The sequence below is a fragment of the Prionailurus viverrinus genome, chromosome A2 (genome assembly GCF_022837055.1).
Source record: "Prionailurus viverrinus isolate Anna chromosome A2, UM_Priviv_1.0, whole genome shotgun sequence".
In the NCBI taxonomy this organism is placed as follows: domain Eukaryota; kingdom Metazoa; phylum Chordata; class Mammalia; order Carnivora; family Felidae; genus Prionailurus; species Prionailurus viverrinus.
The window spans coordinates 119,363,946-119,379,427 of record NC_062562.1 but is presented as its reverse complement, the minus strand read 5'-3'; the positions used below and the strand labels follow the sequence as shown (position 1 = coordinate 119,379,427).

General features: G+C 53.6%; 1 protein-coding gene and 1 long non-coding RNA gene across 3 annotated transcripts; one reads left to right on the top strand and one right to left on the bottom strand.

The window, feature by feature from the left end:
- Nucleotides 1-7,026: 7,026 nt before the first annotated feature.
- On the bottom strand, nucleotides 7,027-11,287 carry LOC125161141 (uncharacterized). The gene is made up of 2 exons (XR_007150476.1): nucleotides 10,698-11,287; nucleotides 7,027-7,763 (listed from the first exon to the last, which is right to left on the bottom strand). It is a non-coding gene; the product is annotated as an uncharacterized LOC125161141 (long non-coding RNA).
- Nucleotides 10,966-15,191, top strand: HOXA11 (homeobox A11). Of its 2 annotated transcripts, none has more exons than XM_047850774.1 (2): nucleotides 10,966-11,919; nucleotides 13,345-15,191. In XM_047850774.1, exons 1-2 carry the CDS (start codon nucleotides 11,172-11,174, stop codon nucleotides 13,575-13,577), a joined length of 981 nt encoding a protein of 326 aa, XP_047706730.1. In that variant the 5' UTR covers nucleotides 10,966-11,171; the 3' UTR covers nucleotides 13,578-15,191. The 2 variants fall into 2 exon arrangements, with proteins under 2 accessions (XP_047706730.1, XP_047706729.1); XM_047850773.1 differs by having other exon boundaries at nucleotides 10,966-11,931.
- Nucleotides 15,192-15,482: the final 291 nt, after the last annotated feature.

The following is a 15,482-nucleotide window of genomic DNA, read 5'->3' as shown; positions in this document are numbered from 1 at the left end:
GATGTTGTAACTTAAGGTGATTTCTAGAGTTGAGGTACAAAATGTACTTTACATGATGAAGTTTTGCTCCTTTTCTTTAATGGCCAAGTTTGATTTGTCTTCCCAGTGCCCGCTCTGCCTCAGATTTCTGCAGATCTGCTTCAAAGCTGTACGTTTTTGTTACAGTCTAAAAGGTGTTCTTAAATAACCATTCTTTCCTGGCCCTCACCCTCCAAGGTGGTCTACCGTCCTAATTAGAGCTATAGGGGAGTCTATATGGCAAATAAAAAGTTTCAGATGCCTCGCTAACTCTAGGGTTCTAGAGTTACATTTCAGAAACTCAAAGAAACCTCTTAGGAGGTCAGTATGGAGAGCTGAAAGATCTCATATCTACAAAATGACCATATTATGGATGCAGAAGGAGAGTTATCCTGGATCTCTCAGAGCCGATTACTGCTCGTGGGTGGTGTGCAATCTTATACTGCTGTTTGCAGAAACTGCCATTTGATTTGTGGAAGAAATAGACACAATTAATATTAACGATCACCATCAAAACAATAACAATAATACCAAGTATATCTACTACTTGTTGACCCCCCAACAACACATCAGGTGCTGTGTTTAGAGTCATAAATAACACGCATGTATGTTTTCTATTTAATATACACACAAGATAATGTGTTTTTGTCAAATCCGTGCTATGCATATATATATATATATATATATATATATATATATATATATATTGAAATGTTGGTGGAACCAGGAGCCTTAGGATGCAGAATTTTGAGATGAGGTTAATTTTATCTTTATGTTAGAGGAAAGTCATTGTGAATTAAAAAACCATATTCATTGATTTATGGAAAACAACATTGGTTGCTGAGAAACCTGGCTGACGGAAACCTCTCCAACCTGGACTTAGAGCTTCTTTACAGACGGAGAATTCTAGAATCTTTAAAGCTGTCTCAGAAACAGCATGGTCTTGAAGCATACGTGTGGGCTGGTCTTGAGACGTGCAATCCAGTTTTGCTGCCCCGAACATGGATTTTAACTCCACTGGTGGAAACAAATGAAAATGATGGTCCAGTTCAAGCGCCCCACATCGTGTTCCACAGCTCTCCCTTTCTAAACAAGCTGCCATCAAGCCAAAGGAACAACTTTCTCCCCAAAATGTTTAAAGTGGTGGAAAATCCCCTCGAAGCTGGATCATACTGTGTGTTTACGAACAGCTCCAAAGGGGACTCTTCTGTTGACGGGGGATATTTTTCTTTAGATGTAAGAAATATTCTGAGCCTCAGGCCTAGGAAGGAGGCCAACAGCCGCTCTGAAGCCCGAATACCGCCCCTTTCAAAACCCATCGCAGGAACTCTGGGTAAAGTAGTAGTTTTCTTTCCCCCCACCCCCTTCAATTTTTGAAACTAATGACGGAAGATATTTCAGGGTTTTTTTCCCCCGTTCTAAATGGTTGGTGATAGTCGACCCGACGTAGCTCCCCTCTTATTTAAAATTCTTATGGATCTACCAGATAACCGAAAGCAAGCATGGATTATGATCCCTAATACCCAAATAGCAATTAGTCTAAACCTTTAGAAAAAAGACATCCAGAAGGACTCCAGCCACCATATAGCAATAATAACACCAGACACCAGGATAGTACAGCTGGATGGATAGCTGATTCAAATGTGTTTTCTTTTTTCCTAAAAGGGAAGCCTCTTCTGAACAAGAAATTGTAAATATGAAAACAGCTAGACACTGTTTTCATCTATTAGCAAAGATTTTGAATCCTGTAATGGCCTGCCCTTTACAAAACTGTAAATATGGGACTTAAAAAAAAAAAAAAACAACCACTTTTTCCATATGCTCTTAATACTGTCAAATTTATTAAGGTATTTTAAGTGGATGATTGTAAAATGTCACTTTGCATTTAACTACTATTTATGCCTGATGCAGAACTGAAGCCATCCGTTTAAATTGTTAAGAGACACAGAGAGAGAGAGAAGCAATAATTTTTAAAGAAAGGGGGAAAGAAAACTATTCTTTTTTAAAACTCAACCTAATGGAAGTGCTTTCTGAAAAATTCACGAGTCAGTGAAATTCAGCGGAGGGTCATACGTATGCGTGCGGGAAATGACACAGATTTCACCGCCTAATGTCTGTGCAGATTACACCCTGCTGCGTGTGTTTGGAGGGTCTGGTGAAGATGCGGCTTCTCGCTTCCTCTCTACGGATTCCGGAGTTTCGGAGGGGAGACGGGGGCTGTCCAGCACTGCTAAGCCCCCCGACCGGGTGGGTTCAGAGGCGCCCTTCCGCATTTGCGGACCTCTACGGAGGAGACGCTAGGGGCTTCCTGATTTATGCGCGTTCCTTTAAAGTTGATCGAATGCGTGTCAGCAGCCCAAGACCTGGTGAATCAGAGAAACGTGCAGCGAAGTAGCTCACATCCCAGTTTTCATAAACAACGATGTGGCGTTATCCGAGCGGCCCGGGGAGATTTATGCCTAGGTTTTAGGAACCGCACACAACAATTAAGTTTTCATCGGCTAGGCCGCCGGGTAAATAGCAGCCGGCCTCATTCTTTATGAAAACACCCACTTTCTGATCGGCTGCTTCCATCCTCCAACCTCTACCTAGCACCGCCGAATGCCTGAGAGGTGTCTGCTATTTTTAATTTGATTTCAAAAGGAAGGGGGAAAAAAAAGAAAGGAAGGAAGGAAGGAAGAAAGAAAGACGCCGGCACGGAAAAATCCCTCCATGAAAGCAGCTACGGCCTTGTCACAGTTGATTTCATTTCTGCCCGGCTCCGTCGCGCAGCTGAAGAGCCGGGACCCCGGCAGAAAGCATGAGCACGGCCCCTTAGAGACGCTGGAACGTCGGCGGGCGGCGGCGCGGCGGCGCGGGGCTCGGCCCAGGTGCGGGCGTGTGGACGAGCCGCAGAAGCGCCAGCCGCGGACTCAGAGCGCCGCCTGATGTCGCGCCCCCGGGGCAGAGGCGACGCTCCAAATCCTCCCTGCTTCCGAGCGAACCCTCTGCTCAAAATGGAGGCTCCGACCCTGCCAGAGCCGGCCTTGCCTGCAAGGCTTGTGTGTCGCAGGAGGCACGCAGCAGCACGCTTGGCCGAGGTCAGGGCGCTGGACCCCCGAGGCCCGCGCCTGGCGGGCTCCTCCGAGGGCCGGGCACCCGCGCCGGGGAGTCGCCCCGCAGCTGCAGGCTGACGTCACGGTCGCCCGAGAGCGGGGCCTTAGCGGGCCTCTCCAGGCGTGATTTGATGAGGACAAGCCGATTGAAACGAATGTTTTGTGCGGGTGCCCGCTTCTCCGCCCCGCCCCGCCCTCCCCAAGAGAATAATCGGGTATTTAATCTCTCCCGGTCTTAATTCTTGGCAGCGTGGAAGGTGGTTTGCACGGGAAATAAAACTTGACAGGAGCATTTTCTCTAAAAGGGGTTCTGAGGACGGACTGAAAAGAAACCGTGTTTTTTCTCTACCAAATACTTCCGCTTTCTGAGCCCCGGGCCGAGGGGTGGGGTGACATCCGAGGGAGCGGAGAGCGAGCTGGGCACGCGGGAGCACGCTGTGGACCCGAATCCGGGCCCTCCGAGCAGCCCCGGGTCTCCGCCTGGGCCTGGGCCTGGGCCTGGGCTTGGGCTTGGGCCGGGAAGCGGCCTCCGGCCTCGCTGCGCCCAGCGCCTCTGTGGCTCTGCTCGGCGGTAGGCCCGGCGCCGCCCGCAGCCCGAGGCCAGGACCCCTCTCCCTGGAAGATGGCACCGGCAGGGGCCCGGTTGGCACCCTCAGTAGTACCCTGGCATTGGCTGCGGGCGGCTGGGGTCCAGCGAGAGAAGAGGACGCTGGGGAGGGCCTTGGACCGCTTGGCTTTAGCTCTGAACCTTTTAGCCAAGGGGAGTTGGGGACAAGAGCTCGCAAAGGAGGTGGTGAGAGCACTGCTGGGGGCTTTGTTTCGGCCGCGGGTCTGCGGACACTGCACAAAATGGAGGGGGGATGGAGGTGAGCGGCGCTGCATGCGTGGGTTGTCCAGGCTGCTATTGGGTGGGAGAAGCTGGAGAAAGCAGAATCCCCCTCCCGGCAGCTCAGAGAGCGCCCTCCCCTCGCCGAGCCGCAAAGGTCAAGTCCTCGGCAGGATGGCCGCCTCCACGGTCAGGGCCGCGGCGGACTCAGGAAGGCCCGGGACCCACACTTGGCCGGCTGCTAGCGGGTTCTGATGGCCTGGACTCGCGGACTGGAGGCGAGGGTTCTTTCCTGGCTACTGAAAAGGAGTTCCCGCAGCCAGATGTGGCCCAGGCTATGTCCCCGTCGAGTCCTGGAAAAGCTGGTCCAGGACACTTCTGAGCCCGCGGAGGCCTAGCCCCGGCGAGAGGCAGCGCCTGCAAGCTCTGGAGAGCGAATGTGGCTGGATCAGAGTTCTGGGCTCCGGCAGAAACAGGGGACCCGCAGGGCCTGTGGGCCAGCAGAGCCAGGAATAGGATAGGGGAGCAAGGACCCTGCTGGGAACCTCTCTTAAGGTCCTCTAGTCCAGGTCTGCTCCTTGAAGTGCATGCTGATGCTTTGTGCACTTTGATGCTCTTCTTCTCCTGCCTAAAATCTGTGCCAAGAAGTGAGGTGCACTCTGCCAAAGGTAAAAATCCCTGACTCCCGGGGCCCCCAAACCCACTCACTGTGCTCTGGAGGGGTGGGAGCCTTGCCCTCTGCCCCGTAGCCTGCCTGCACAGGGTCACCCATCAGGCCCAGTGGTAAACAAATAGCTTAGGCAGAGTCAGCCCTGAGCTTAGGCTCCAGGTGAATCAAAGAGGCCCTGTAAAGGATTTCATCTCCCCCCACCCCCACACACACCTCCACAGAGGACAGAATAGCTGGGCTTTATACCTAAAGCTGCACGGGTGAAGTAGGGCCTTTGAAGGGACACTAGCTGGAGGAATTGCCCATGAATAGGTATGGTCACAGAAATGCCTGGAAGGGCATGTGGGAAAGACTCCTAGGGTAGCCATGGGCTGGGCATGGGCTCGCTCTTTTTAAGTCTGCAATGTGAACCACGGATTGCTGCCGGAGTAGACGTGAAGGAGCCTGGGGAATTGACCTAGGAGGCAGCTGGAGCTTGGGGCCTTGGAGGCTTCCTGTGAACCACAGCTGTAGGGACAAGACCCTGAGGGCCAGGGCTAGCCTTCTGTTTGGGCCGCCCTCTTTTGTCCACTTTATTGCCGATACCCTCTGCTGGAGAAACCCGTTTGGGCCGAAGTTTCAGGGAGAATAGAAAGCAGATGCTGAGAACCAGGGCTTTGTCCTTGAAAGTTTCCCCTACTCCATTTGTTCCCACTTGATAAGATGAGGGGGGTGATTTTTTTTAAATAATGAATCCACAACAATAAAAGTAAAAATAGTTATTCTCAAAGGAAGTAACTCTCTCCCATCAATTTGGGACCCACTAAACTAAATATAACCAGATTGCTTGAGTGTCTGGGACCCTCAGCTGAGCCCTATGCCCCACTCTTTAGCAACCAGAGGAAGGATGTGGACTTCTTCAGATGTTTAGGGACCTTGGAAGATTGAACCTGTGAGTCAGATGAGAACCAACTGTAAGGTCAAGTTCAAGGCATTACCTGTTCTTGTGCTATAGGCAACGGTAGAAGAGCTTGTGGACAGGCGGGTGCCTTGCCAAGGCAAGGAGAGAAGTTAACTGCTGCCTCCACCTACTAGTGATAGAGAGGGTCTCCAAATATTTCATGGCAGCCTCAGTGCCACCTCTGGACAACACCTCGAAATGTGATATAGATTGGCCAAAATCTGCCGATAAACTGTTTCCTGAGAACAAATCCTGGGAGATCCCCTGGGCTTCCCCAGACAACCCATTATCCAGAATCACCATGGAGGACAACGCACCTCCAGACACCTCCCATTTAGAAGGAGATGGCCCTCAAATAAAAGCCTGGCCTCCAAACCCAGGAAGGGCTCGGTGGCTGTTTCTACACCGGGCCACCAGTTGGCTTTTGCACCTGTATGCAGTGTGGTCACTGGGGTTGAAATAGTCTTCTGTGTAGCTTTTCTAGAAATAAGTGTGACGTTTTAGGGACCGAGGTAGCTAGGGGCTCAGTACAACAAGAAAAGGCAAAAAAATTTTAGTGCCCTAAGTGATCCATAGGTAAATGACTGTAGATCTTTGCGAGTGAGGTTTGGTCTGTCAAGTGGGCTGGACCCTTCCCAGGCTAGCTGCCATCCTGGAGCTAAGTCCCAAGAAGTGAAGGAAATATTGATGAGAGAAGGAAAGAAAAATAACACGGTAGGGCCTTGGAATGGAGTGTTCAGAAGAATGAGGTAAGAGATCTAGTTCAGATCCCTGGTGAAGTCCTAAACTTGGGTGGGGGGTGGTCAGGAACCTAACAGCCCCCTTTTCTGTGCTTGAGTGTTGGGTGCCCTCCCATGGCACTTCAGTTCTTGCTCGGCCTAGGAGGGGCATCAGAAAAGGCCGGAGGCTGGAGAAGGGGAGACTCCGCTGGAAAGAGGATGGGGAGACAGGCAAACAGGAGCTGCAGGGAGACAGGACCAGCTAGGGAGGGAATATGGTGAGCGAGCAGCCTGGTATTGGCGTTCCCACTATTGGCTACTTGCCGAGGGGCTTGACTTGCCTGAAGGGGCTGAAGTGCAGGCACTGGGGACTTCAGATTCTCAGATTTGGAGGTCAGTGAGCTGGCCTCAGTGCCCAAGCTAGCACTAAGGGGAAAAGAGGGCACCCTAGCAGCAGCGGCACTTGGGGTTGGGAACCCCAGAGTCTAGAGTTGCTCCCTGCCCACTGTTCTGTTCTCCCTTTGAGTGAACAGGTGTTAAGCTGCCTATCAAGTGACAGTCCTTTCGGCTCATGCCCCTCAAATGGCTGTGCTGCAGACATCCCCAGCTTGACAACCCCCCCCCCACACACACACACCGGTGAAAGAGCCTCACGTTGCCCTGGTGCGCACCGACTGCACCAAAGCTACCTGGCCCGGGCGCCGGGCGCCGCCAGCAGGCACCCTTCAGCTGCAAAAAGAAGTGGAGGGAGGCGGCAGTGCTGGGCAGAGGCACCTGGACACAATTTATTCCAGTATCCTGCCTGGGGAGGTGGGTGGAGTGTAGGACGCAGGAATCATCTGCACCAAGATGCATTCAGCCCCAGCAGGAGGATCCGGGAGGTGCTGCCGAACCCCTCAACCCCCACCCCCCACCCCCCAACCCATTTAAGGCCAAATCACACGGAGCCTTGCAAAGGCTCGGTCTGCTTTGCTGAGCAAATCGCCTCGTTAGCCGTTTCCGCCTGACCACGCTGACGCGGGGGCGCCAGCCTTCTCCTCTCCGGGTGGCCATCTCCAAACGCGGCTTGGGGAACGAAAGGGCCCAGCCCTGCGAGGGCTGCCTAGACCTTGAAGTTTGGAAAAACAACAAGAAGAGATTGAAACGGCTCCCTCCCTTCTCCGCAGACACACACGCACCGTCAGGCCGCCGCCACTTCCTGCCTTTGTTTTTCTTCCTCCAAAACATTTTTGGCCTTTTGCATTAGCTGCCGTGGGGCTCTGGGTTGAGGATAAAAGGAAATACATGCTGAAGATTGCTTTCTGGAGATGGCTCCGCTTTGTGGAGCTCCTGAGAAAGAACAGCTCGTGGGAAACCAGTCGGCAGGGGCCAATGTCACAGCCTCATCCACTCGATCTCTTTAAGAAATACAACTCGGACTTGGCATTCCAGGTGGCCTTAGCACCCGTCAGGTCTTCCCCTGAGCAGGGTGGGCTCAGTTCGGGTGTAGGGCCTCCTGCAAAGCGGAAGAGTCAGTTAGGCTCAAAGCAAAGTCAAAACCAAGTACCTGCAGCTGTGCCTCCCCTGCTTGCCCAGATTTGGTCTGATGCTCCAATCTGCGCCCACCCCCAACTATTCCCTCCCACCCCCGCAAACATTCACACTGCCAGTGTATTCTGGGCAAGAGGGGCAGGAGCGGGCGAAGCTGGGAAAAGTCCGAAGCCTTGGGGATCTGAGCACCCCCTCCTGTCGCTGCTGGGGAAGTAAAAACATTCGCCACTCCAGGCATTTTCTCTTCTCCTGGCATCAAAAGCCTTTCCCCTCATCCATTTTTGCTGCAGCACCCCAACATACCCTCTTCCGGGCTGTGTGTCCCTCCCGACACCCCGCATCGGTACAGCCTTCTTGAATTACCCTGCCAACTGCTTTGGGAGAGCCTTCCTCCATCCCAGCCTCTTCTCGGAAATTTGCCTTTGTCTCCTACAGATACCCATGGGATCCAGACCTGCTGGCACCCTCTCGGCTTGGCTCTCGGGGACACGGGAGGCGTTGATTACGCAGAACAGTGTATATCCCCATACTGACCTTTCTGCCGGTACCCCCTCTCCCTGGCACTAAGGGGAAAGCCGATCTAATTAGGAGAGGGGCTGCGTGCAGCTGGGGGAGGTAGCCTGGCGTCCCCGGCTGGCGGGCCACCGCAGCCGGTCTGCTCAGGCACAAGCTGAAGTTGACTGCCAAAACTGCTATAAAACCCCAGGTCTGTCTAGAACTGTTTTCGGTTCTCCTAGACGCCCCCGGGTTCAATTATAGTCTTAAAAGCCCTAATACAAGTGCAAGAATTTGTTTGCCTTCACCCAGGGGCGGGGCAAGCCCTGAAATGGTGGCGCCTTTGTTACAGCAAAGTCACTGAAACCCCTCAAGCATTCCTTTTGTTCGAGGGTCGGGGTGGCGGGGGACTGGGTGGGCTACCGGGAGATAGTTTCAGAGAGCCAAAATCAAGTCCGGGAACGGCTCAAACACTACTGTTCGCAAACCTCTCCTTCTCCCTTTTATATTCTGTCTCCAAGAAAGAGATGCTGTGGAGAAATAAATATTTTGCCTTGTTGGTCACTGCGGGAAATCGAAGTTTTTTCGCTGCAGGGCAATCCCGTAACTGCGATTCCCAGCTTTAGGAGGTCTCAAGCTGCCTTTCCCCAATAACCTTCCTTCCCACCAGACCTCACTCACACCACTGCTGCCCTCTGCACAGTGCACAAGCCACAGTGGACAAATATGTCAAGCTGAAGATGCACAAATAATTTCAAGTTCACCTCTTAGGGATTCAAGGGGTATGAAAGTTCTTGCAACAAATCCTGAATAAAGAGTTCATTAAACCAATGTGTCCGACCAGTTTGATTTGTGATAAGCAACCCTTGTAAAGGAAGGGGGTAGGAGCCACATAAACATTAATGCCAATAAATTAGTTTACTCCACTGCAGAGTAATTACTCGATATTATTGATATTTACAGCAGGTATTCAAATGCAACGGTGGGCCATCATTTGGAGAAAACACATAATGAGAATAGTTCTTTTCCAGTGCAATACATGATTAGATTTGTTATTGAGTCAGTTACAGTCAGCTCAGCAATAAATAAATAAATCGATGTTGACACTTAAATACCAAAGATCTTAGAGTTTATACTCTAAATCTCCCCGAGATATATAAATACCTTCAGCTATTTCCTGGATGGGGAAAGGGAAAAGGTTATCCTTTTTCATTTTTCAACTTTGCTTCAGCGACATCCAGCTCCTTCCAAGAAGATAGGTGTGGGGAGGCCCCAGGGCTGGGCCCCTCCCAGCTGCGGTCCTGCCTGGCAGCCCTATGCCCTCTTTCACTTCTCCCAAACGTTGATAATTCAATCCTGCAGGATGGCAAGCATTTTTCACCATCTTAATTTTTTTCTTTCTTTTTCCCAAGAAAGCTAAGACTCCTACTAGCAGCTATGGCCCCTAGACTAGCAGCTATGTCTCTACCTTGGGCTCAAATCTAGCCTTTCCGAGGCGTTCTTGTCACCCCCGGTCCCGCGAGTTTGGGAAGCAGCGTTCTTTCCTCTGGCATTGTGTTTCTTCTGTGGGATGAGTAGCAGAAAGGGCGCCGAGCCTTCTGAGTTTCTCCCTGCACATCACTGGCTCTCACGCTTCGCCAGGAAGGAGAGGAAGCACGTTACCCTTTTCTCAGCCACGGCTCCCTGTCCCTAGCCGTCTCCTCACTGCCCCCACTCAGCTCTGAAGCTCCGCTGGCAGCCTGCTGAGCCCGCGGAAGGTGCAGCATACCCAGGAAAACGCTCCTCGGCTGTCAGCGCCCCTAAAGCAGCCCAAGGCTCGCCTCAACCGCACGGCTTCCCGGGTCCTCAGCTCCATGAGACCAGGCAGGCGAGCGGACCGGTGCACCATGGCGCAGCCCCCACAGCCCCCGGCTCTGCCGGGCGACTCCGAACCCCGGCAGGCAGCGGGGAGGAGGGGGTGGGGGGTTCTTCAAGGGCAGGGGGTGGAGTGAGGAGGCCGGCGGGGAGAATGAAGTGGAGGTGGATCCCGGGTAAGACGAAGGCCCTTCCGGGACCTGCAGATGCCTGACAAACCGCGGGGGAAGCCGCCCTGGTTGTTGGCGGTTTAGGGACGGAAGGCACTAAAGCGCTTCGGAAGTGACCATGAATGCGAGCGTGTAATCAAGTCACCGTGCAAATCGGGCAAGCCACGAGGCAGGCACATCCACGGCTGCGAACCCTGGCCCCGAAGGGGGTCCGGCCAGAGTCGGAGGCAGAGGTGGTTTCCAGAGCAAGCCTGTGGGAGGGGGATAGCGAAGAAGGAGGTGCGAACGCGAGCCTCCAGAAGAATAGATTCCAGGACCGCGCACGGGCCACGCAGCGACGAGCTCCCACCCGGCCACCCCCAGCCTGGGGCATCCCTCACCCGGGGAGTGATGGGTGGCAGGAGTTGAGCTCTCTCACCGCCCTCGGCGCACTTGAGGGCCAGGACCGTGCAGCTGAGCACAAGCGAGTGGCATGGGACGCACCCCAGCCTCGCCGCGCGCCGGGAGGCCCCCCAGCCAACATGAGTTACACCGGCGATTACGTGCTTTCGGTGAGAACACCGAGTGACGATCTGTTGCTTCCCCTGAGGTGGCTACAAAGAAAGGAAGCCGGGGAGGGAGGGGAGGGGGGGAAAGGAAAGGGGAAAAAAAAAAAAAAAAAGGCCCGGACCAGCTCGCAGCTTGTCAATTTCAACATCGGGTCACATGACCAGCACCTCCCTGCTAAGGATGGGGATAGATTTCCACGTCAGCTTACGTCTCCAAATTTCTACTTCACGGATCCGCTTCAAAGAGGCAGCTGCAGTGGAGAATCATGTTAAGCTCGGCTACTGCGGAGAGCCCAAGGTAGCCCAATGATGGATTTTGATGAGCGTGGTCCCTGCTCCTCTAACATGTATTTGCCAAGTTGTACTTACTACGTCTCGGGTCCAGATTTCTCCAGCCTCCCTTCTTTTCTGCCCCAGACCCCGTCTTCGCGCCCAATGACATACTCCTACTCTTCCAACCTGCCCCAGGTCCAACCCGTACGCGAAGTGACCTTCAGAGAGTACGCCATTGAGCCCGCCACTAAATGGCACCCCCGCGGCAATCTGGCTCACTGCTACTCCGCGGAGGAGCTCGTGCACAGAGACTGCCTGCAGGCGCCCAGCGCGGCCGGCGTGCCTGGCGACGTGCTGGCCAAGAGCTCGGCCAACGTCTACCACCACCCCACCCCCGCCGTCTCGTCCAATTTCTATAGCACCGTGGGCAGGAACGGCGTTCTGCCACAGGCTTTCGACCAGTTTTTCGAGACGGCCTACGGCACCCCGGAAAACCTCGCCTCCTCCGACTACCCCGGGGACAAGAGCGCCGAGAAAGGGCCCCCGGCGGCCGCAGCGACCTCCGCGGCCGCGGCGGCGGCGGCGGCGGCGGCAGCGGCAGCGGCCACGGGCACGGGCACGCCGGCAACTTCAAGTTCGGACGGCGGCGGCGGCGGCGGCGGCGGCTGCCGGGAGGCGGCGGCGGCAGCGGCGGAGGAGAAGGAGCGGCGACGGCGCCCTGACAGCAGCAGCAGCCCCGAGTCGTCTTCCGGCCACACTGAGGACAAGGCCAGCGGCTCCAGTACGTATAAAGGCAAGCGCCCTGCGCTTTATGAAAGGGGAGTTGGAAATCTAGCGCAGCACCGCTGTTAAATTTTTATATGCTGTTTTATAAGCATATAAGGTTTATGAAGGGCCTTTAGGTTTCCCCCAACAAAACTTTGTTATAAAAGGCGGGATCACGTGGCGAGTGCTGAAATTGGCCGTGAAATACCCACCGGCCAAGGCATGCCTGAAAAAAAAAAAAAAAAACACAACACACACACACACACACACACACACACAACTCCCTTTTCCCCTTTTTTCCCTTCTCAGTCCCAAGCCTGGCAGCTCGACCCCGCTCAGGGCCAGATCGGGCTGGGGAGCCGGAGGTGGGCGCCTGTAAATTCCCCCTGCAAAGGCTCCGGGAGCCTTTGATAGCGAGGTAATCCGGAGATTTTTATAAAAGCCATGTGTTGCGCCGGGACTCCAGTCCCAGCCGGGATTCAAAGGCATCCCTGTTTAACGACGGCGCTAGGAGCGTGTTTTACAGATAAAATAGCCCGCTGTAGCTCGAGCAACACATTAAAAGGAACAAATTAAGCCAAAGTTGGCCTTTTTATCCAAAAGGAAGCCATTTTCCTCTGGCGCGGTGGCAATTACGTGCCGCCTTCTGTCCAACTGCATGTTACTAACAATTGTTATTCAATCTGTCAAAAGCGGGTTTTTCCTTTCCGTCCTGTGAAGTTTTATTGAAAAGGGGAGCAAGTGAAGCCTGCCGGCAGCTTTTGGGAAGCCCCTGTTCCCTCCACCCTATCTAAATCAGCACCCCTGCCCTGCTGGGGACCTGGGTGGCTCTGTGGCCTTGGTGCTCAGGGAAGGCCCAGGGTAGGGGGCTTCCGCTGCCACCCCCTCACCTCGTGGAAGCCAGGAGGCTGGTCCAGGAGGCAGGAGTTGGTGGCCAGAACGCAGGCTGACAAAGACCCGGCAGCTGACTCAGATGCTAACAAGGGCCGAGTCAGGGCGGCAGCCGGGAAAGACTGGGGCTGGGGCCGACTTTACTGCCTCAGGAACCAGCAGCCCAGGTGCTTGAAGGTGAAATGTCCGCGGGCGGCTGTTTGTTTAGTCTGGCGGGGCTGGAGGCAGCCGGCAACCCCCACTCGGCAGCTTTGAAAGCCGCCTCTGCGGCACAAACTAGCCTGTTGCTGTAAGGAACCCTCCTTTCTGCTCTGGGGGCAGCGTGAGCAGCTTCCCTGGGGGCCTATCTAGGAAGCTGGCTTTTATCTGGGGCTGAGTCTCCGCCTGCAGCCTGTCCCCAGCTGGCAGTAGGAGTCTGAAGGCAGGGGACTGAGGAGACCTTGATGGGGTTTGCAGTCCCTTGGGCCAGCCCTTTTCCTCCGCTCGGGGCTCAAGGACGGACTGCAGCCCCCATACCTGACTCACTCCCTGCTTCTTTCTCCCTCCACAGGTGGCCAACGCACCAGAAAAAAGCGCTGCCCCTATACCAAGTACCAGATCCGGGAGCTGGAGCGGGAATTCTTCTTCAGTGTGTACATCAACAAAGAGAAGCGCCTGCAGCTGTCTCGCATGCTCAACCTCACTGACCGTCAAGTCAAAATCTGGTTTCAGAACAGGAGAATGAAGGAAAAAAAAATTAACAGAGACCGTTTACAGTACTACTCGGCCAACCCGCTCCTCTAAGGCTCCAGCCTGCTGGAATTGGGTGGGGGGTTTCATACACGCGAGATTATATGCAGATTTTGCCCTTGACAAGGTCAAGGCACGTGGTGACTTTCGAAGAAAAGAGATGTGCAAAAGAGAGGAGGCTACACGGAGACAGCCTCTAAGGAGGCGGCCCGGGACTCTCTTGGGCATCTGTGGTTAAGATTCCTAACAAAAATTGGATTTGGAGAGTTGTGCATCAACTAGAATAAACGGTTTGGGACCCCTGGTGGTTCATTCTTAGAGACTGTGGAGCTTTGGGCTGGGTGTGGTCTCCATCAGGACTGGGCCCCCTGCCAAGCGCCCTGGAGAACGACCTGGGCCCAGGACCCTCCACATGGAGCCTGCCCACCCCCAGGACCCCTGCGTCAAGAAGCTATTCTGTCTTTAAACACAGTTCAGCTTGGGGACAGGAACAGGAGGAAGGGGGGAGGATTCCTAGATGTTCCGAGTGGGGCTGTTTTCCAAAGCCAATGTGAAAGACGGTGGCTGGACTAAAAGGTGACTGTGAGGTGGGAGAGGGCTGCTGATCCTGGAGGGGGAAAAAAAATCTATTCCAGGTGGCATTAGCAGCTCTCCACCCCTCCTAGCCACTCAATGCACTGTCTGAGGCCTGGGCTTCTAGCAGTTGTCTCCTGCAGCCCACCTAGTTTTTCCTACCGGTGAGGGTTTTCTTCCTGGCCTGCCACTCAGGCCTAAAGCCTGGTCACAGAGCAGACCTTTCCCGAGGTGGAAAACATCAAAAAGCTAAGAGGCTGCATCCAGGCCGCTGGCCCCAAGATCTCTGCAGGAAATGCCTGTGGAGTGCGGCAGCCTGGCAAAGTTTCCACCACACTTAATTGAGGCTTGGATTTGCTCAGCGACACAGTGGGCCGGGCCAGCGGTCCCCAGCTATGAGGGGCTTGAGTCCCCAAAATACCCAGTTCTGGCACCGCACTCTGCCCTTCACCGCCCCAGAACTGAGCTTGGAAGCTTCCGGCGACCTTCGAAGAGCTCAAGGGAGTTTGGAATTATTTTAAAAAATAAATATTATATTATATATATATATATATATATATATATTTCCCTGCAGGAACCAAAGCGAATTTTAAAAGATGCAACGTAGAGGGGGAAAAAGATGATGAAGAGAATATTTAAAGGCTCTGTCTGTTTACAGTGTTCCACGATTAAACTCACTCACTGCTAAAAATATTTGAATGTACGCTTCATACAGGGATGGTGTTCAAAAGACTTGTAAATAAAAGAACCATAACCTATTTTGTTTGAATACTTTTTAAATTTTGCCATTCGTTGACTTCCTTGGGGGATTGGAGGGGCGGGAAGGGTATGGGAATGATCTTTTTGATTTCTTGGAATGTTTGGAAAGCATAGGGGTAAGCTCTAAGGTAGTCTGGCCCTACAGGCTCTGGGGACCTCAGCTGAGAAAGCCAGGTACCCTCCCATTGAATCTCCTCTGCCTCCCTGTTTTAAGAAGTGTTTGGTGGCTCTGTTTGTAATGGGAGTGTTGGCCTGTCCTCCGTTCTCACCCACCACGTATGTCGCAGCATGTACACAGGTGACAGGGCACAAGGAAAATAAAGACTGTGGAAACTTGAGTATTGGGTCCTGGTGTGACAGTCCTCTTCTTGTTTGCCTTTTACTGCCAAATGTTTGCCCCCCCACCCCCCCACCCCCAAAAAGGGGCAAGTTATCAGGCCCCTGCAGGGGTGGGGAGGTGACTTAGTCGGGATTTAACTCCACTGGAAGCCAGGCTTGGGAAGCCAAGGTGGCTGGCCAGGTCCTTTTGGGAAGGGTGGGGGGCGGGGTCCCAGGAATGGAGTATCTCAGGACCTGGAATTGGGGGTTTCGTCCTTTCAGACTGGAGAGAGGCTTGGGAGAAAGCCC

What these genes read in the sequence shown, in the direction of transcription:
- HOXA11 (XM_047850773.1), top strand. Translation starts at nt 11,172, where the DNA reads ATGATGGATTTTGATGAGCGTGGTCCCTGCTCCTCTAACATGTATTTG. An exon ending in CGGCTCCAGTACGTATAAAG is followed by an intron (nt 11,932 to 13,344) that starts GCAAGCGCCCTG and finishes CTCCCTCCACAG; the next exon opens with GTGGCCAACGCACCAGAAAA.